This window comes from Vespa crabro, chromosome 11, assembly GCF_910589235.1.
Source record: "Vespa crabro chromosome 11, iyVesCrab1.2, whole genome shotgun sequence".
Taxonomy (NCBI): domain Eukaryota; kingdom Metazoa; phylum Arthropoda; class Insecta; order Hymenoptera; family Vespidae; genus Vespa; species Vespa crabro.
This window is the reverse complement of record NC_060965.1, coordinates 205448-228141: the sequence shown is the minus strand read 5'-3', so window position 1 is coordinate 228141 and position 22694 is coordinate 205448. Positions and strand designations below refer to the sequence as shown.

Sequence of the window (22694 nt, the reverse complement as noted above, 5' to 3'; positions counted from 1 at the left end):
AGCTAGGGGTGGTGGTCTTCCACGACGAGCTCGAATTACCCTCGAAGGGGTTAAGTAGAAGCGGAACGTGTCGAACGAAGTTCGCTCCGATACTCGCTCGGTAGAAAGTATATCTAAGTCACACATTTTATCCTTTAACTTTTCTCCATTAGACGGCTAAAGGCAAGAACGATGAATGTCCTTTCGAATGGTTAGACGGTACTCTATGGTCGGATCTTTGCTCATTTTCTTCTATATACGAAATAAGAGAAATCAATTGTGGAATTTATTATACCAAGTTCGTTAGTAAGACGAGAGGAATGATCTGTGGAAAACATTCGAGGGGATCGAAGAAGTCACTGACTCTCCAGCGATCGCTTATCTCCAGAGATAAACGAAAGTAAATCGGGGTACCTGTGTTGAGGATGTCGTTCGAGTAAGGGAAAAGGAGGGTGGAACTAAAGGAGATAATTGAAATTAGGTCAGAGACGACGGTCCCGTAACTGGTTTCGATGCGAAAATGCCTTTATTTAGGCTTCTACTCGTTCCCTTTCGTATTATCGGCACGGCAATGCCTTTAGGAAGCATTTACACGGAAAGTGGACTTTCATCGAGCGTTGGCGCGAGAACTCGGGGGTTGCGCTTAGCGTGACCTGAACTTTCGTTTCGTCTACTATATGTGGTTAGACGAAGTGAGAGGGTACCGGAGGGGAACAGCCAAAGGGACGAGCAGCCCTTTCTCATACTCGTGGTAAACGTAGCGGAGCATGCTCCGCTTCGTTAAATAAAGCCTGTCGTGGCTAATCCTTTTTAACGCAATTTCACTTGTTTTTTCTCATCGAATCACAGCGAGTTAACCCTCGTTGAGACGAGGCATCGCACCCTTCCGCATTGTTTCCGATCACGATTAAATCATTGTGCGCAAACGGCACAACGACCGCCGAGAGAGAGAGAGAGAGAGAGAGAGAGAGAGAGCAGTCACGGCCCGCTCGCTCGCTTTCCGACGCGTTCTTCATTTAAGATAGAAACGTTTCCCTCTCGTTAAACCACTAATATGCTTTTACGTTCGAATAAGCCAAATTTTTGCGATTTTTACGATAGATAGACCATTTATATTATATTATATATATTTTTTTACGTTAAAATTACATATTGTGATAGAATAGGTAGGAGGTATCTATATATCTTTCTCGTTAGTTCGTTAATAGAAAGGAGCGGAGAATATAGGAGGGAGGGTAAACCGGATCGAAGGCGAGCCGTTGGAAAAACGGTAACGCCTCGCGAGGTGGCCCTACTCGAAGGTCAAGGAGAAATGCGGAAGAATGGGCAAACGCAGTCGTCGACCACTTTCCCTTTCCGGTTTCATCGCGGTAAACGCAGCCAAACGATCAATAGCCAACCCACCGCCGTTCACCCTTCACCCCTCGTTACACCCTTCGCGCGGAGGAATCGAGCAACTCCGATAATATTCCATTCTCTCTATCTTTCTCTCTCTCGCTTCGATAGACATTGTTCCACCAATCTGTGCGGTGCTCTTCGAAATCCGCGGAGGACCTTCGAGTTTCATGAATTTTAACGAATCGAACGAGATGCGTCATGAATTATGCGACGTGAATTTTAACCTATGGGAAATCGAAAGATGCCACCTCGCGATCGTTCGGAACGATGCCTAATCGATCGTTCGGACAAAAGTCTGTTCGTCCGATCGTGTGACCTCAATTTACCGCCCCTCCCTCTATGTAGAACAGTTAGAAATTTGAATCGTCACGTGAACTTCTTCATGTGTACTCGCAATTATCTCACGTCGCAGGTGTTTCTCGTTGAAGATAGAGGAAAGAAAAAAGGAGAGAAAGGAGGCAAATAAGCTCGTAATTGACGAATAGTCTACGAATACCGTAGACTTCGGCCCGATCTCCTTTCATCCCTTTTTTACGATCGAACGCAGCTTTCGTTTTCGTCATGCAGATTCATCTCTCATATCTTCGCGCCAACTACTATTTTTCTCTCTTCGCCAAAGAAAAATAACGAAACTAAGCCATCCTCGGCTTTTGTTCTTCAGCGTTAAAGAGTATAATTCGAATTTCCAGGGTCCACTTCTTTCCCCTTCTTCATACAAATAAGCCGCCGTCCAATCCATGTCAGTTATTTGTGTTCGGTCAGCCGCCAGTGGATGGTTCAGGTGGTAGCCGCGATTCGATAGAAGGATGGGGTGTTCTCGATCGAAACGGTACGCGCATGCGCTCTCAGTTCGTCCAGGTGGCACCAGCGTGCTGCAGATTATTTTCAACCCCCGGTAATGTCGGTATTGCAGAGGGGATGATTTCGTCCCTTTCGATATTTCTATCTAAGAACTAAGCGGTTCCTTGCTTATCGACGACTGGCTTAATCGTCTCTTTCCCCTTGCTTTTGATATCTGCTCTGTTATAAAACGTTAGCTCTCGTCGATAAAAGAAGATGTGCGATAAGTTATTTCGCTGCTTGCTATATTTCGATGTCTACTTTATCATCCGTCTTATTTATTCCGAGAAGGGTGGTATTATCCATCTTGACAAACTCGTTTGATATCCTACCGCATTTCAAGTTATTATCGTACGTCGATCTGTCCGTTGATTATCAAGATTAAGATATTATTAAAATGTATATATATATATATATAAAATAATGTTTTCAAAAAAATACGACCTATAATAGTCTTATGATATAGTGTTAAATAGAACTCGTTTCTTTTTAATCATTTTTGCGAATCGAAATGTCACAGTTTATAATGTTATCGATGAACAATAGCAGCATGTACTTTTCTGATCGCAAGACCACTGATTTTTTTCCTCAGGCACGCGTCGTCGAGATATTGCAATTTTTCTTTTTTGCGTCGTTTCGTATTTCACATCGCGTTGAAAATCAATTATCGAAGTATCTCCTGCGAAAGTATGCGAACGATCGGCCCGATGGAACGGTAAAGTTTCCAATGAAAAAATACTCAAAATCGTTCGCATTCTTGCGAGCTATTAATTTTCTGCTAGTCGCATTTTTTATCGCATTACCCTTATCGAACGAGATGGTTCTTGTTAACAATAGCATCCTCTCGACAATCGTAAATAACGCCTACCCGATTTAACGGACGCTGCGATTCTCTCTGTCTCTCTCTCTCTTTAATTCGATGATGACATGGTTAATAGTTGAGCATTGTTCGAACGTAAAGAGATTTTTAATGGGATCGCGTCAACTATTACTAACCCCTTTCCTCTCTTATTTCTTTCGTAAAAACGCGTCGAGAATGACGGTTGGATAAATCCATAATAACCTGTAAATTCTGTTCTGATTAAATTTTCGTCGAATTTTTGGTCGTACACGTCGTCGGACGATCGTACACCGATCGATTAACGGCTGTCCGCTGCGTCTCGATTAGCTGATTAAATAACGCGACGGACAAGCGAGCGCCGGGAATTTTAATTGATCGTTGGCTACTATACATTTCTATTTTATCTTCTTCAATCGTGAAAGAAATTCGATTTTATTCGACCAACTTTTCTTTCGATGTTTTAACATTTTTCAAATTTGTTCGCTATTTTCTTCGTAATTTCGTTTTTTCAAGAAATAACAAAAAGACGTTAGATGAATTCAAACATGCTTAGAATAAAAAAGAAAGATTGAATATCTCTCGAGTCCCGTCTTTTCGTCACCTCTTTTTCTCACTTTATCGATGTAGTACCTTTCCGTCAATCTTCCTCTCTCTCTCTCTCTCTCTCTCTCTCTCTCTCTCTCTCTCTGCCACTTTCTCACTGTCTGCATCTCCAGTCGATGGCTTAACAAATCCGATAGTTTGTAGTTTCGAATCAGACTTCGACAAAAGGGTAGGAGAAGGATCGGAGAAGGGTGAGATAGGATGGGGTTTGCACGAAAGGGTGGAGTACCTTCGAGATAACGTTGCGAGCAGATGTCGCCGCCTGGCGGTTCTACCGCTAACTTTACAATACCGCAAGCCAAATTCTATGTATATCATGGATGTACACGTAGCATCGAGATTGTGCCGTGTATAACTACGAAGTAAAGGATAGGTAACGTGACTCCTGGTGTATTCTGGACGATATCAGGCCATATGTCCGGGACAGAAGCTCTCTTTGTACGGGAACATTCGAAAATGGGGACGCGAACCTCGAACTAACTCGACGGATAACAGTTTTAGTATTCACGTGGTAGAGACTGTCTCGTATGCTCCGAGGAAGGATTAATTTGTGCTTGCGAAGACTGGAAGATGTTCGGCTCTCGTTGCCAACTGCGTTCTCTGCGAGAATGGCATGCTTTCTGCTCGAAAAAATCCTGGACAAAAGTTCGACCCATTTTTATTTTCCCTCTTTATTTTCTCTTTGTTTCGGTCTCGTTATTCTCTCTCTCTCTCTCTCTCTCTCTCTCTCTCTGTCCTTCGCCGAGACATTGGTTTTATGATATATGCACGTTGAACGAATATGTAAAAGTTGTCGATAAAATGTATCTATGATTTTTATATTAACAATTTTAACTTTCCAATTCGCCTTTTTTGTTCGTATATAAAAGCGTACAAGAGAAAATGTTTTTATAAGTTCTAGTCCTAGAAACAATGGTCCTTTTTGAAAAGCTCTCTAAAGGCATTCAAACTTTACGCACATATATTTCTGGCGAATATGGAAGAGAGAGAGAGAGAGAGAGGTGTGTAGCGTGTACTAGTTGGAGGAGCTTAGTTAATACCGAATTAGTTCCTTTCATTTTTATATACTCGGTGAGAAATTTCAGTACGAGAGATCACAAAGGTTACAATTATATCGGATTTGAAATATTAAAATATATCAAAGCACACCGAATTTATGAAAGTTCTTTTCATCGTAAGCTCGAATATATAAAAAAAAATTCAATTTGCCCAGGGGTTTTGAACAATTTCGATATTTGTTTACGAATGAGAAACGAAAAATGATCAGAGAGTTCCTATTTTACGTTAGGGACAGATTAATTTTGATATAATGAACGAACATTCGAGGAGATTTTTCTTGATACTCGGAAAGAGGAACCTTAAATGATACGAAATAGAATTTGAAATTTGCAAACAAAAACAAAGTGATTTTGATCAAAGGAGAATCCGTCTTTTCTTTTTCCTTTTTTTTTCCTTTATCATTTCCACTCGTAAGAAAACGGGTCAACCAACGACAGGGCAGACGCACATCGTGATCGTTTCGTCGTTCGTCTTTTTGAAAAGCCGATGTTCCGAGTCCCATGACGATTTTCTCGCGTTTCAAACGTGCCAGATAAGAATTTCTTTGGAAAAATCAGAGAGACTCGACGAGCCCGAATACCAGTCCTTACTTCAATCTCTCGTATTAGTTTCGAACAAAAGACGTGTTTTAAACGCGAACGAACTTTAACGAATTGAAAATTGTACGATGTCCGTTGAAATCTCGTTGGACAGAGCAAAGCGCGCTGTCGTTCATTGAATTTAAAAGCGAGAGATCTAAATCTCTATCTGTGGGAAGTATCGAATGGTGAAACAATGCGACGCTTGCGATCTCGTTCATGCCTGTGAAACGGCATTAAAAGAACCTTTGAATCGGGCTTTGTTAACGATATCGTGCTTTCTTTCGGATCTCTTTTACAACACAAACTGTAACCGTGTTCACAAAATAACAGTAGCAAAACTTTGATTGCTATCAGAGTAAACGTAAAAAGCACAGGGAAGTATTTTCTAAAGAGCCGCGTTTTGAAATCCTTCTTAAATTTTTCCTCTTCGACGTGTTGAATTCATGTCATTTTTGGGAAGAGAATTGATAAAAGCTTCCTTCGACGATACAAAGGGTAAGCATTATGTGTAACAATAAAACACCTAATATATATGTCTTTGAGTCAAAAACAAATGTTTTACTATAAACATAACGACAAGGAAGGCCCAGGAGGGAAGGAAATTGAGGTATAAGATAGTAGGAAGGGAATGCGGTGGGAGGGGATGCGGCTCGAACTATTCGTCGAGTTATTCGCCGAAGGCAAGCTCCGCGGCCTCTTGCCTTGAGTTTCGCTCTAGGATAAACTTGATGCTTTATTTAAATTCCAGGTTGGAATGCCTCGTATTATAGGACATTAGATGATAGATACGAAGATGAGGGATGGGCTTCCTTGGGCTTAGAAAAGAATATGTCAGTATTGATAATATAATATATCCCTTCGCGTCTATCGCTTCGAGAATTCTCTTATTACTCCAGTCTGCGTATCGTTGCGTTACTAGTATCATTTCCCTTCTTCTTAACGTCGACGAAGACGACGAAAATAAATTAAAACGTGGCTGAGCTGAGGATTTAAACGTCTCGTTCGCGCTAGAAAAATCAAAAGAGAATGTATCTCTTGGGAGTGCATACTTTTACGTCATCCTATCTTTGATAACTTTCTTTATTTCTGCCTTTATTGCTGAAAGATCTATGGGGATGTATTCGAACTTTTTCCTCTTTTTTCCCATCTTTCCTTTTCATTCGGATCGCGAATCATATATATCAAAATATGCATGTGCTTCTAGCGAGAAATACTTTTCTCGAGCGAGAAAAATCTCGTAGAAGATGAATTTTTTCCGCAGAAAAATCGAGGCGGAAGATCGGAGCGATGTTCGCGCTTGCGGAGAAGCGCGTACGAATGGTCGGGTGCGTTCTCGGTGGTCCTTTAGTCTCCATTCTCCCCTTTAACCCCTTTCCTCTCGTTGGTATAACGAGCGTACCTCGCGAGCATCATCGTTTTATACGACGTCGCGAAGACCCGCAGGAGAAAATACGTAGACTCGTCTTAAAGTTATCTAGAAAAGAACGTAATTCGCTTCGTCTCTTTTTCCTCGGGCCAGAATAAATTATAGTAGTATAATAATACGCATATTTTCACTTATTGATCATTACTTTTATTCCTTCTCTTCGTCCATTCGTCGAATTTTTAATAACTCGTAGAGCTATTCTTAGAGTGTAATATTTTTCGGTAAAGAGAAAGAATTCGAAAGACAAAAATTGCGGTGAAAATGAAGAGAGGCGCATGTTCGAAGCCTCATTTTTAGCTTTTACGGCGTATCATCATTACCCCTTGCTATAAAGCGAACGACTGACGTGGAATACTGTTTGCAACCTACTTCCTATCGGAAGAGGTCAGTGTGAGCTTGAAGGTTGTGTATTTTTGCCGGAGATTGGTACTCTCTTTTCTTTACTCGGAGACTGCGTATTTACAACTAGGCGTACTCAATGACTTTGCCATTTTTTGACGACTCCATTGTCGCGACATCTCTCTCTCTCTCTCTCTCTCTCGAGTGGTTCAACCTTGGCAAAGCTTTTCTTAAATGTACAAGAGAAATCGATGCGAGTCTGCTACCGTGAGATTCATACGCGCGTTTCTCCTTGCATACTTTTTTGGAGGCAGAAGAAACGCGCAATAAAAAAAAATCGCAAAGTTCATTGACCTACATAATCTTTTTTGAATGAAATCATCGATACACACTGATCTACATAAATTCTTGGAATTTACGCATGCCAGTTGACCGACGTAAACAATTCTCATTATTTACTACGCTGCATACTCCCGACAGCTGTTAATTGAGTTTATGAATGACAAAATTCAATACGTTTCATCTTCGGAACGGGAAGTCGTATAAACACGAAACAAAAATCCTTTTAGAGGGAAAAATGTTCTCATTTTATCTAGCTATCGTGTCACCGTGCAATCGTTATCGTAAATATTTCATAGCCACGGTACTCGAGTACATATTTGATAGATATTATCGATTTTCCTCAACATTGGACATTCCGTATCGTCATAAAATTTTTCTTAACGATAATAAGATTGCAATTACATTATAATCGATATTATTTATATTCACGCAGAGTGCAATTTTCATATTTTATATTTATCTAAGATCCGTTTAACGAAACGTTTCTTTTCGCTAAATCGGGCAATATTTTTGAATGTAGTTCATTTTCTCCGCGAATACGAATCTTTGGTATTGTAAAGATACGTCGAGAAAGAGAGAAAGAAAGAAGGTAAGAGAGAAGGGTACGAGGGATGGGTACGTAGCTTCGAGCAGACGGCGAATTAATATTTTTCCCGTTTCTCTCTTGCGGCTCGGAATGCGAATTATTTCCGAGGAGGAATATCCGGCATATCGATGTATCTCGCGCCGCTGCTTTAACCGTGTACATTCTCGCGCCAGATTCGAGCATAACGAAATCACGATATTCAAGAGGATCGGATTCAGTTATTCGAGCCGGTACGCCCCTTGAATACTTCGTTTCATCGCGCTCGGCATTTCGAGCTTTTGTTCGTTTCTCGAGATATCTTCCTCTGTCTCCGCTTCCCCCCCGTTCTTTCTCTCTCCCTCTCTCTTTTTTCTCTCCCAGGATTCTTCCTCGGGGTTTTTCATCGAGCCGATGCTTACCAGAACGCGGAGAAATAAGAGCGCGCGCTTCAGCGGCGCCAAGAATTAATGATCGCTTTGCAAGACGTTAAGAGAGACGAGAAACGCGTGCCTGAAAACTTTTCATCTTTTTCTTTCAAATCCAAGATGCCCAATATCGTGGGTATAACAGAGGAAATTAAATTCTCAAGTAATTTCAAGCAGATGCTCAAAGTTTCACTGCAGCTTGGTCTTTTTCTAGGAATAATATTCTCTTTGAAAAGTATTTATTTTCAATTACAAAATAAAAAGATATTATTTGTAGGAATATCAATGGTTCTCATTTTAGAATTAATCTCGATTTAATAGAACTATTTTATTGGATCGAACGTTACGTCGAATTTTTTGTCCAGTCTTAAAATCTTTATTCTTTAGTCTTCACGTATCATCGTCTTTTATTTTCCATTCCTTTCCTTTACGCGTATTCTCACTCCAGAAACCCATTCATACTTTATGCTCGTTTTCTACCGCGCCGCGCTTTTCTTCTCTTCTCCTTTCTCATTCTTTCACCATTTATATTACACGCGCGCGCACACACACACACACACACACACACACACACACACCGGCCGTCTTCCTCATTATCGTGTAATTACAAGAAACGGTAAAACGAAAGAAAAGACGATCCTGCTGTCGCGCCATTAAGGACTTCATTATGGAGCAAGAAAGAATCGCGAGTCCTTGCACCGCGAAAGGAAATGTAAACTCGATTATTTCGATATCAAAGTCGTCATCTTTTCTCCAATTCTTTCCTTCTTCGTATTAGTTAGTTACATTTTCAACGATCTTTCTGTCTCTACTTTTCGTTCTTTCCTTTTTCCTTCTCTTTTTTCCCCGTTATAGGAAAAAGATCCTCCTCATCGTTGACATTATTTACCTACTTAATCTAAATGGTCGTCCATAAATTTATTCACACCGATATATGTCAAACCAGTCCGTCGTGTACACATAATCTATCGTCGTGCGAATCAAGTTTCATGGAAATGCCGAGTCGCTTCCGTAGTTCCTTTTCGTGGGCAGCAGCTTCTAAAAAACGGATCCACCTGCCGGATAGACTAATTTATCTCTCGAGCGAGGTTTAAAGCCCTTCCGTCGTTTATCTTCCCGACGACGAGTGGTGGGTTCAACGATTCTCCTTCTTTTCTCTTTCCCTCTTTCTCCCTCCCCTCCACCTCTCTTTCTCGTTTTCTCTTCTTTTAGTGTACCTTCCTGTACGCTAAATTGAAAAACATCTCCCATTTTCCATCCCTTCCTTTTTCTCGTCCCGTGGCTTTTCTTCGCCGCGACAAATTGTTCTTCGAACCGGTGTCGTCCTACGAGAAAGTACGATAGAACGTAGAACGTCGATTAATTTCTCCGATTTTCTCCAATATACATGCACGTATGCATATATATATATATATATATATATATATATATATATATATATGCGTGTTTGTAGTCGCAAAATAAGTCCGCACATGATGACTGGTCAGTTATGACTTGAAACGAAGTGACCAAGTCCTCTGCCAGCTTCGATAGAGATTTAGCGAAGCTTCGTTTACTCGAGCGCTTCGTTCGAAAACGGATCATGAATTAATAATGCGGGATAGGAAAATTTTCAGGATAAATTCGTTCAGTTCCTCCGAAGCGATTCTCTTCAGCTGCACGAAGGCGGACTTTGATAAACGACGAATTCCCGCGAGAGGCACTCAAGCATTTGCTACGTTTAAGGAATAAATATTTTTAGAAATATTTCCGACGAGACTTTGCAGTTGAGATATCGTCTTGCAACGTTTAAAGGAGCTCTTTAATTAGAATCTTGCGAATGCTTGCTCGATGCTCGTCGTTTTAAGGATCCCTCTGACACCGTCCTATGGTACTCGACGCGCGCGCGAGAATCAGAGAGAAAGAGAGAGAGAGAGAGAGGAAAAGATATAGAAATATTTCTATGAATGTTTTCTTTCGAGAAGAGTCGTAATTAAGCCGCGTTTTTAAGGCGCTTTGAAAAGCCTCAACCGGTATGAAATTCATCTAGAAAATGTTATTCCAATGAACAAACTCGCGACATGCTTACATGGCCGCGATGCTAATTTTCTTTAAAAACCTTCAACTTTATTAAATTTCTTTTTCTCCCCCTTTATTTTTTACCTTTTTCCCATATGCTATCTGTTTCATCGAGGTTTTCCTTATAAAAGAGAAATCAAACTTCAAACGCTTTTAAAATTTCTAATTAGCTATTTCAAACTGGAGGAAAATCGTTTCTAAATCGACGGAAACTTATCAAAGGATTAGTTTAATACCGTTGCTCGTCCAGCGTCCTCCGCGACGACGGCATTAGCCGTAATTAATATCGAAACAAAGACTTGAGTTTTTCTCGCTTCGTTTTAATGAAACGCACGTCGTCAACTCGAATAACTCCCGGACCGGAGTAGGGAACCGATGGCACTCGCTTCTCGATGTACTGTTGTTAACGATGCCTCGCCAACCTTGTCGCCTTCCTCTCGGATTTTCAACTTTCTTTCTCGCACCTTCATTCGATTTTAATCGAAGAATAACGAGTTCGTACCTTCATCACGAAATTTTCTTCGAACTAGAACGCATATAGCAGTGATAAAATTTAGCAACTAGAAGCATCGAATGTTCTCGTGGAAAATAATAAATTCACGTCGAAAAGGACTTCCTCTTCGTCGACGGTGCAGTTGAAAATATATGCTGATAATGGCGAACACGTCGAACCTAACACAATGGGAATCCTCACAATGGCCTGTTGCTCGACGAGAACGAGCACGCGTGAGCTAGGAAAATAGATGAGAAAGAGAGAGAGAGAGAGAGAGAGAGAGAGGATAGCAAAGAGCTACAATTTCACTAGACCCAGAAATGTTGTCAAATCAGCGTTCGTTGGCTACGAACCACACTGTCGAACGATCGTTCGCTCGAATATCGATGAAAAAAGAAAAGAAAAAAAAAAGAACATTCGTGTTATCAGCTAGCACTTGCACGCGATAACGCGAGGTTCGCTTTTTAAAGCTCGTTTTCCTGCTATTTCGTCCTGCACTTGTTTTTATATTTTCTTCTCTCTTTTTCTACTTTTTTTTCCACGGACAACGTGACATGTTTGCAACATACCTGAACATCGTTTTGTCGCTCTTATCACGTCGGACATGTTGGAAAAGCCCGATAACTTTGCTCCGTAAAAACTCCCTGCGTCGCGCACGGCTTTCGCGTGCCTTTCCCCTTTGCTAACAAAGCTTCTAATTTTTTCGTCGCGCATAGCCTACATTTAATGTGGCAAATGAAGCCGTATATAAAGTTTTACGAGTAAACGAACAAAATGTGTAAATGTCGAGAAAGGGAAAAGAGGCGTTGCGTTGAAAGGAACAAAATCGATCGGTCAAACTTGGCTTTTAATCATACCTTTTACAAAACGTTCGATTATTTCGACCAGAGTGATATTGCAAAGGGATGTCGCGACGAGAAAGGAAAACTTGTCTTACGAATTTCTCTTTATTTCTGCAGACGGGGGTATAAAGAGAACGCGTGTCTGCGCATGTATATGTATAGCTATATAAATAGGTACGTATAGACGTACATATTCATAAGACACACACACACACACACATATATATATAGTATACATTCTTGAACTTTGGGTGGCTTTGTACGGAAATAGAGAAAGAGACAGCGAGATAGCTTGAAACGTGCTCGCTCGAAAGCGATCGCCACGAAGGAAATGAAAAATTCCAAAGGAGACTCGTGTCGCAGGCAAGAACTCTTCTCCTTATCTAGTTGCATATCTCCGCTAGGAATTTATGCAAGCTTCTAGAATCGAATGGAATGTACCGATGCGGCGGTATTCGTCGAATGAAGTTGTCCTTCTGGAACGATTGTTTCTCTTTCGCTTTTTTTCTTTTCTTATCCTTCTTTCATCTTTTTTTAACGAAATTTATACACGTGCATGTATGCACGCTCGAACGTTCTTTCCAATTTCTAGGAAATGACTTGACGAAGGAAGAAAATATCGATTCGAACGATGGAAAAAGTTAGCGCTGACCTCCAAGTACTTTCCGATCGAGGCCTAATGGATAGAACTTGCTTTTTGCGGCTAGTCGGAAGTCCTCTTCAACCATCGGACTTTCGACCCTTTCGAACGAGCTGTCCTTATCTCTCTTTCTCTTTCCACATATATACATATATATCTTTTCAGTGCAAAATTCGACTATCTATCTACAGTTTTCTTTTAACTCGGAACGATTAACAAGAATCGCTTTTTCCTCCCATTGATTTTGGTTTATAATCCTCGGAGAATGTCGAAATCCATCGAGCGACTACCGACGGTCACGTAAAACTTATAATTGCGGTGGTTTAATCGTAGAGTTCGGAATAGTCTACCTTTTCATTTTTTTTTTTTTTTTTCATTTTTACGACTTTAATATTTCATTTTATGAGCCGTAAATCGAGCAGGAATTTTCGTTTCTCACGATTTTGCTGGGCTTCGGCGAGGCACCTGTACGCCAAAGATTTAGACTTAACGCGTATTAATTACTTAAAAAATTCTAATAAACTTTTATTTCATTTAATTCGATTTTTTGTTACAGGTAAGTACCGTTCACTCAAATTGACAGGACGTTGCGGTAAGTCGATCCATCTTCATCTTTTTCTAGAAATTTGTAACGACGTATTTCTTCTCTCTTCTTGTTCATGCCGACAGTCCCTCTGATATCCAATTCCGTTAATTGTTCCTAACGCGTGTAACGAAGCTCATTCCGAATTTAGTCTCGTCGTTCCACTTACTTTTCTCCCATCGCGGTATTATTCCAATATCCTACTAATTCGAAACGAACGAATAACGTAGGAAAGGGTATCATTTATGGTCCTGCTATAACGTTCGACTTGTCGTTTAAGAAATTGAATGTCACTAATCCTAAGATATAAGAAATAACGAAAGTGCAACGATTTAATAATTAACTGTGATCTAGAAAGAAAAACGTTCTTAATTATATATTTAAGAGGGAAAGAGAAAAGAAGAGTTTTAATCCTGGAATTCTTATCGACGAGTCCTGGAATTCTCTCCTCATCGAGGCACTCTGATTTATCACCGAGACTAGAATACCTAGATCGTTTTACATTTGATTTATGAATATGCGATACGCGATAAGCGCCGGCGCTTTACGATCGAAATAATTCATCGGTATAGATCGTGTAGGCGAAATTTCCTTCCGCGTTCTCGCGTCTGGATTCGATACTGCTGTTTCTTTTCTCCTCGTCCGTTCGTTCGTTCGTTCGTTCGTTCGTTCGCCCGTGCGAATAAGTTGAAACGTTCGTAGGCTCCCCGCGAATCGTTAACTTTTACGATAGTCTCGTGAATTTTAATTGCATTCGGTGGTAATTGAAAGGTACCTGAGATTCAGTTTCGAAAATACGCGGTCGTCCCTCGGTCGGAACGCCCTCGTCCTTTCGATAGCAAAGCGCTTTACGATTTGGTCCAATGAAAGAGAATTTCAATTAGGCGCTAATGGACGATATGAGAGATATTTCTTTCCCCCCCCCCCCCATACTCCCCCACCTCCACCGCTCCCATCACTCTCTGGAATTAAGGTCGAATGAACCAAGAGAGCGCAAGTCTCTTTCTTGTTTCTGTTTTTTTTTTTGTATGTTATTACAAATCTAATTATATATCGTTGTCCTTTAGAAAATATAAATTCGTATGCTTGAAACGAACTCGTTTGCCCTTCGCTGTCCGCGCTTTCGTATTCGGCGTCTCTCGACAAATCGATATCTCCGGCTATTTTGTTTCCAAACAAGCGATCCCTCGTTTACTCGAGCCACCCTCGTATATTTCGTAGCGCGCCAACGCATAGCCAGCCCGTTAATTCCTTGCAAAACGCGAAAAATTTGCTGCAGCTGTGCGTTGTTCGTTACGAGCGAATAGCTTGACCGTGCGTACTTTAATTTTGCCAGTCTAATATCACGTACTACGAACGTGTAAAAGAAAAGAGAAGAGCTTCTATCGTTTGTCTTTGAAGCTAACGAGATGAGACGAGTATTGTAAGACTTTTAATACTCCCGGCCATGCATTTTTGAGGGGCCGCGCGCATGCCGTTGGTGGTTACAAAGAATCGCTTGTTTTCTTTCGACGGATGCGCGTGTGCACGTGCACGCGGATGATTCTTGTCTAGGGACGGCCGAAAGACCCAGTGAATCTCGAGTAGACATCGGAGAGCGACTATACAAATATATTTATATTATATTATAATTCGTAAAAGAGGAAAGAATGTAAGGGTCATCCTATAAGACACGATTCGCATTTCATTGAGTCGTATCGAGAAACGAAGCAGTTTCGTTCCCGCCACTTTATCGTCCTCCCTCTCTCTCTCTCTCTCTCGTCTTTTTTCTCTCTGGAGTACCAAGCACGGCTTCAAATTTAATTGAGGGGGATTTCGCGAAAAGAAGCGAGCCCGGATGTATCATTAAAGCGAGCGTCTCTCTTTCTTTCTCATTCTTTGCTTTCCCTTCTCTTTCCTTCCTTCCTTCCTTCCTTCCTTCCTTCCTTGTCATCTCTACCCCTTAACTCGGTAACCCATATTTCACGGGAGCACTTACTTCGGCCATTCTTCCTTCACAAAGCCACTCGTTCCGCACAAAAATACTCGGACGAGGTCGACAGAGCCCAGGGCACTCTTAACTTTACGAAGAATCGCGGCGGCGTAACGCTCTTCCTATACGATCTATTTTCTTTTTCTTTTTTTATTTATTTAATTATCTTTCTTTGTTTTTTTTTTTTTTTTCATCCTCGGCTACTCATAAATTTGTCGTTCGAGTGCGTAAGAAATGCATGTATACTTACATATTTAGACCGTAGAAATAAAATTTCTATTCTTTCGCGTTCATGGAGTTTTTTATTCTTCTAGTCCCACACAAAGGAAGGGTCAAAAGACGCGAAATCTCGGGAACAAAAGTTTCGGCCGTCGTATGCTCCGGCTTTTCTTTTATCCAACGCGACAATAATACATGATTCTTTGTTATTCTAGGAAAAGAAGGTACCTCCGGAGGGAGGTACCGGCGGAATTCTAACGCGCGATCAACGACGAATGCCTTCCCTTTTTCGTTTCCTTATCCTCGAAACTCGAGAGGAAACTGTTCCGCCGTTTGAATAATTAGTAATATTTTACTTAAAATGACGATCTTGTGCGGAGATATGAGCGCAGGAGAGAGAACGCGTGCGCGTGCGAGATAGCGATCAAGTAGCTACGATCACAAACGCGGTACAGAGATGTAGAAAGCGCTGGGAGCGTAGGTGAACTCGTGCCGAACAACTTGCATGTTGCTGGCGGGCAAATGCACCGTACTACTATCCACGGCTTACCGGCCTTAATCCTAGAACCGAACTTTCAACGAAATGGACGCTCTCGTTTCTTCCGTCTCGTGGCTATTCCGACCGTCCGACTCGACGGAATATCGAAGCTTAGAAACTGCCCGTCGAATCGCAACCTCGTAAAGAGAGCCCTAGCCACCAATACCCGTAACGTTCTTCCTTCCTCATTTCGTCTATCTTTGCGGTTCCGAGGAATCCGCTAATGAACCCATTGCGGTGGAAGGATCAATGTTTACTTCCCTAATTTCCGTCGATATTCCTTCGTCGCATTGACATTCGTTTAATTTCTCCTCACCGTTCCGTTCTCGACTGATTTCTATTAAATTTAAATTATGCATTATTTTATCTCTGTGGATTCTAACGAAGGAGATTCTAATCGTCCGTCAACGATCGATACGACGAGCGTTACATCAAACTAGACTTTCGAAATATTAACGATTGGGACGAAATAAATCGTACTTTATAATTTATATTTATTACGTATTTAGTCCGTAGGATCTTTGGAGGAACACCGTTGTCGCACCGACCGAGCTCGGATAGCCGACGATCGAAAACCGCAAACCGTTAGAGCAAGGTAGTCGGCAGTCATGCGAGCTCGTCTAGATGGATTACAACGTTACCCTGTCTCGTACAAGCTCGGCATACCGTTTTAATCCTTCCTGTCCCTTAACCATCGTCGAATACCTCGCGTCGAATACTTTGACGTATACAACGACGACGACGACGACGACGACGACCTTTTATCCATCTATGCTCTTTCCGATAAATTTTACACGTCTTTCCTTTATTTTTCAGAATTTTCTCGCTTTTGTAGAATTGAGCCTATCCGTTGTTTCCCTTTAACCCTACCTACACATAGGCACTATTATTTATCTTACTTGCATCAACGAAGTCTTCAGCGTCTCAGCGTCCTAACTCGCCGTGATCTCGTTCGATCCAACTACGCTTGATAAATTAATCGAATAAATCTCAACGTAGGTGTATCAACGAAGATGATACGTTGATTCCATTTGTATAGATTATACCAACGATATATATTATCGAACTCCCGTACGTGCACAGTCATTAACGAGCAACGCGCAGGGACTTGTGCGCATCCTGTAATAATTCCTGTCTCTACGTTGATTATACCCGATACGTCTCATCTATGCATTCGATTCTCGTCGAACCTAATTGCAAATCTACGTATTCACTGATTTCATTGAATTGATCAATTTACCAGATCGTACCGTTTCTCCTTTTACTTTTTCCTTCTCAATCCTTTTCGATTGAGGTAAGAAAAATTTCGTTAACGGCTGAATAATTCACCTTTCTTCTAGTTTTTCTTCCTTCTTTCGTTCCTTTCCCGAATATTTATTTCACGTCGAATATTATATAGGGGAACGTCGCGAGTAACCGAGAATAAATCGAGGGCAAGTTACGTCGGGGTGCATTAATATTTTCATACGCGGCCGTATCGTGGGAAAGAAAAAGGAATGAAGAAAGGCAAACTAAGATACGAGGTTGAATTTTATTTTTCTCAGGCGCGTATTTAGAAGGTTCTTTTTCATCGTTTCGCGTGGAAACTCCTCGCGGTTGCTTTTACGCCGTCTAAGAGGCGTCGTTGATTATAGCGGCGAAGGGTCAGAATTTTATTTAAACATTTCAAGCTCCCACAGCCTCACCCTTTCAAGATGAGAGGAAACAGTGCACACGGTCTACTTTATATTATTCAACGCAGCGCCACCGACGGTTTGTATTTTTCTGCCGAATATAAATCCGTCGGTGGCGGTAATCGTTAAATAGAAAATGTCACCCACCGTCCGAAAATTCTACGGGACGTAGGTATCGATTATTCAAACGCAACGCGGACGAATTTGCAATGCGAGGTGAGATGTAGAACCGTAGAATCGACTATGGCGAATCAATATCTCAAAGAAAAATAAAATTGTTCTTCAAAGAAACTAAAATAAATTAGTTTTCTTCCTATTTCTATAATTCATAAAATGTAGATTATTCTCCAAGGAAAATTTGTATTTTCCATATCGAGACCAGTCTAGAGAGCGATATTCGTTATGGTAGCAGACCCGAGAGTACGGCCTTAACATAAATACATAAACGTCCAGCCAGTCTGGAGACTGGACTCGTCATCGACCTGTAGTCACAGTCATCACCTCGGGAGCTCTATATACCCAAATCGGGAATACGAGGCTGACGGTCGACGCTGTTGTTGCCGTACGCGTTACCTACTGCCAAACCACCAGGAATGGATGCGCGAGAGGATGGGATTAGCGAAGCGAGAGAGAAGGCGAATAGAGTGTGTAGATGGAGAGAGAGAGAGAGAGAGAGAGAGAGAGAGAGAGAGAGAGAGAGAGAGAGAGAGAGAGAGAGAGAGAGAGAGAAACATCCATATCAAATGTGGACGAATGGGAAGCAGCAACGCAACGACGTGTTGCTGCTGCCGGTTGATGCCCTCGTAGAGCGTTTCGCGAATAATCTCGTCCCTTTTTTTTTGTTTCCGCGTTTATCGAGCTCGAAACTTTCTCTTCCAAACTCTCCATTGAATCGAATTCAAAACATAGTTGGGAAGGAATCTCAAGAAAAATCGATTAAACGCTCTCGCGTGATTTCCATTGGCTACGGAGTTAACACTTTCTTTCTTTCGACATAGTTTTTCTTTTCCCTTTCTTTCTTCCTTTTACTTTCCCCCTTTTCTCTCTTTCTTTTTTTTTCTTTTTTTTCTTTCTTTTTCTTTTTTTTTTCTTTTTTTTTTTTTTATCTAGAAAGCAGTTCGCTTGGAAAGTTTGTCAAGTTCGTTTACCATGGATTCTTGTATCACAAAATGTATCATAGAAACGCCGTTAGAGGGAGAGAGGTGGTGGGAGTATTGTTACGAGGAGAGAACGACCGCGCGGAATGTCGTCTTGGTAGTGAACGCCGGGGGTTGCATAGAAGGTGGGGGCGCGGGGTGGGAGACGAGGAGGAGAGGGTGCAGAGAGGTACCGGTGTTCTTGGGGGATGGTAGTGGAGGGAGGTGAACGCGCGAGTGGGAGTGGGAGAAGGAAAGAGGAGGAGGCATCGTTCGCGAGAACGGAGTAGTCGGTGCGCGGAGCGCAGGCGTGCGCCTCCTCGCGGCTCGAATCCCGCCGTATTCCAAAGAGGAACACGCCACTCCGCCCCCGGCACGGCAGCCACGCGTCACTCTCACCCGACTGACCTCCTGTCCCTAACTTGCTCCTTCGATTCCTCGCGACGTGTGCCCTGTGCCGTGAGTCAGTCGGCGAGCTAACCGACGTGCACGTCGACCTCGAGCTAGGACAGGAATCTCTCTCTCTCTCTCTCTCCCTCCCTTCCTCCCTCTTCCTCTTTCAAGCGCGCGCGCGGACGCGCGCGCGCTCGACGAGTCCTCCTCGTGAGTGTTTCATCTCTCGAGACTCGACTCGAGATGCCGGCTACGACCAAATCGAAGAAGAAGAAGAAAACGGGAAAACTCGAGTCGCACGATCTGAAGGGACAGCTTCGCATCTACTTGGATCGTCGTTCGCGAGGAAAGATCAACGATTGAATTGTTTCGAACTCGGTTAGGGACGCCCTACCGATCTGCCATTGCTTTCTATGATTTGGAAGGTCGTCTTGAAGGGAGGAGACATGAGGATGGAGAATAGAACGGTGGAACGTTGGAAAAAGAAGACCAATGAGCTCCGACTCACCAATTTGGACTCGCTATGAGCAAAATCCTCTACAAGAGTTTCAACCGAGAGTCCTAGAAGCAACGCGATAATGAGATAGAAAGGAATTGTGTGACTCAATAGACTCTTCGTTCGCGCTTGACGGGCCATCCGTCTTCGTTCTCTCTTACTTTGTTTTCTTTTTTTCTTTCTTTCATCTCCCAGAGGACGAGAGAGAGAGAGAGGGAGAGAGAGAGAGAGAGAGAGAGAGAGAGAGAGAGAGAGAGAAAGAGAGAGAGAGAAACAAACGATCGACCGAGCAGTGGAGAATCGTAAACAGTGCGTGTTTCAAAGAATTTATATGGTTTGCCGTGTTGGGTGATCGACTTTTGTCGAGTATCAAGGTTATTTATATTTTTGTTTCTTTTATCTTTCGTATTAATCGCAGATAGAACGGCTAGTGCTACGCGTTAGAGAAGCGTATTAAGCGGTAGATTAAAGCTGACGTTCGAACGGCAGTACGGCGTGAATCGTCTATCGGCCACGTGCCAAGATAGAAAAGTCGTAGACTTCGCCTCGCGACCGGCACTTTTCTCTCTCTTTCTCTTACTCTCAATCATTTCTTCTCTATCTCTTTTCGATGCGATTAATGTAACGATCGAAAACAAGGGCCTTCCGTTGTTACGCGTACATCGACGAGACACGTTGTTGTTCTCTTATTCTAACGAAGAAAATATTTAACAAATTTAGTTAATAAACGTTGTTGAGGTTAGTGAAATCAAATTTATCTCTAGTAATCTTGCAAATTTACGAAGAAAGAAGAAACGGACCACTAGCTTTTTCGACTAGTAAAGTATAGATGATATATATATATATATATATATACACAAACATGTATATATATATATGCATACATATATATACACAAATAAAAGTGTTATTTACAGTTTAATGTTGGATATTCGACGCACGTTACTAGTCAAGGATCGTATTCCATTGTTATCGTATTCATCTTGGTATATGCGAGAAAGAAGAGTTTTATCGAGTGCCTGATAAAAAGAACTCGTGATGAGTAGTAAATAAAAGAGATAGAACGTTCGTCGAAGTAAAGTATAGAAGAAACGACGGTAAGATAAAAACGGTAAAGTGGCCGCGAACGTATCGATCTTAAACAAGTGCAACATGTCCCGAAATATCGCGATAAGTACAGCGACAAGTACGACGAGAATGTAAGGATCTGCGCGCGTCGAGTGGCATCGTGAAATACGCGATTAAACATAGCCAACTACGTTTCCTCTCTAATCGGAGATTCGTTTCGTCCTTGTTTTCAATGATGCGCGTCTGCGAAAGAGACAACTGATAAAACTCGATCGACCGATCGAGAGGCGAGAGAGAGAGAGAGAGGGGGGGGGGAGGAAGGGAGTTTGGACGTCGATCGAATGGATCGGACGTGCCGGCTTCGGAGGATCACGAAGTCGGGTATCTAATCCAAATGGGCGAACCGAAACCCGCTTCGTCTCCGCAGCCCAACGGCGGAGTAAAGCAAAAGCCGACGAGCCTCAATCTAGCGCCCGGTCCAACTTTCTATCGGAACGTTAATGGACGAGCAAGCCTGAATGATCGTCATCTACAGCACGTTACCGCTATCATCGGCGGTGGACACACGGCACGCGTTGGGAAACCCGTCTCACCGAGTCCCATTCTCGTTAATAACGAGCCCGGTGTTGGGGATACGTCATCGAGTACCAATCAGCAATTATCAACGAGTCTACACTCGACAGGAGTATTGCTCCCAGCTTGGACTCTCTCTGCGGAACTTGAAAATTTCTTGGAGCCCCCGCCCCCACCTGCTCCATCACACCCTGCGATACCGACCAGAACGAATTCACTCGGTGAGCAACAGTCGCAACAACAGCATCATCATCAACAACAACAACAACAACAACAACAGCAGCAGCAGCAGCAACAACAACAACAACAACAGCAACACAACAATCTACAATCATCCGCAATCAGTCAGCTGTCCCGTAGCCCGAGTCACAATGGTCACGGATTCCCCCTCTACACTCCACCAGCTCCAATACCAGCATCCGGGGCAAATAAAATTCGCTCTACTCCCAACGGATTACCACAGGCAACAGCACCGAGACGTCCTCATAGTATTGCCGCTCCACCATACCATCACGGAGTCGCCTCTCTCCACCAGTCATACGGTCAGCTCCCTTCTAGAACAACATCGTCGACATTATCATCATCATCATCATCATCATCATCATCATCATCATCAACGTCATCATCAACAGCAGCAACAGCAGGAACAACAGCAACCGCAACAGCAACAGATACATCTTGGGCAACGATCGGTTCAACAAACCCATCATCAACAAACGGTCTATCCGGGATGGTACAACGGCGTGCCCATTCGGTCGCCGGTACTCCAGTATCTTTATCCACCGGTTGCAACGACGACAATGACGGTGGCAGCCTCACAGCTCAGCAGGACTCAAGAAGCAACGGGTCAACAACGCTCGTTAATAAGAACGGCATCGCCGTGGTATCCTCGAGTCGCAGCGCTATACCACCCCAATCTTTGTGGAACGGTCAACTTCAACAGCCCGTACCAAGGCGGCCACACAGCATCGCCTCCACACCCGTTACAGGTTCAACAGGCACGCCTGTTTCATCTTCAGCAATTACACCAGCCGGCTTGTCCTCATCCACTCGTATACCAGGCGAGCTCATACAATGGGGTTCCTCAGGGATGGTGTTGCATCAACCCATACCTCGCAGGGCGTATCCCTCGACCCTTCCACATCCACAACCACCAACGCCCACGACACAAGGGCCCGGCTTGAGCGTTCTCACCAATCCTGGAAATTCAAACACTTGGACACCTGGTGCTGGACTTCGCGCCAGACCCCATAGTATAGCTTCCACTCCACAGGGTGCACCGATTCCACCTGCCTCACCCTCCGATTCCGGCTATAGATCTTTACCCTCGGCTTCGAGTGATTATCAAATATTGAAATCCCCGTCGCGATCTCAACAACGCAACAAATCGACTCAACAGCAGCAGCAGCAGCAGCAGCAACAACAACAACAACAACAACAGAGTGCCGTCAGGCGTCTCTCTCTTCCATCTGCCCAAACTCTTCTTCGTACCACCGCACCAAGACCGAGCCCGACTTTCCACGGCCTTCCATTTCGACCATTTACCTGCGGAGTTTCGCCTAACGGTAATCCAATTTTCTTGGGATGCACTCATCTACATGGTGGTGGGTCA

At 42.8% G+C, this 22694-nt stretch overlaps 2 protein-coding genes across 9 annotated transcripts in view; both read left to right on the top strand.

The window, feature by feature from the left end:
* LOC124427869 (dystrophin-like) overlaps nucleotides 1–22694 on the top strand; it is a 222033-nt gene that overhangs the window by 86516 nt on the left and 112823 nt on the right. The window lies entirely within an intron of this gene.
* On the top strand, nucleotides 18760–22402 carry LOC124427883 (protein DDB_G0276689-like). The gene is made up of 2 exons (XM_046971286.1): nucleotides 18760–20259; nucleotides 20359–22402. Exon 2 carries the CDS (start codon nucleotides 21028–21030, stop codon nucleotides 22264–22266), a length of 1239 nt encoding a protein of 412 aa, XP_046827242.1. The 5' UTR covers nucleotides 18760–20259; nucleotides 20359–21027; the 3' UTR covers nucleotides 22267–22402.

Excerpts from the sequence above, each read along its gene's own strand:
- LOC124427883 (XM_046971286.1), top strand. The coding sequence starts at position 21,028 with ATGATCGTCATCTACAGCACGTTACCGCTATCATCGGCGGTGGACACA.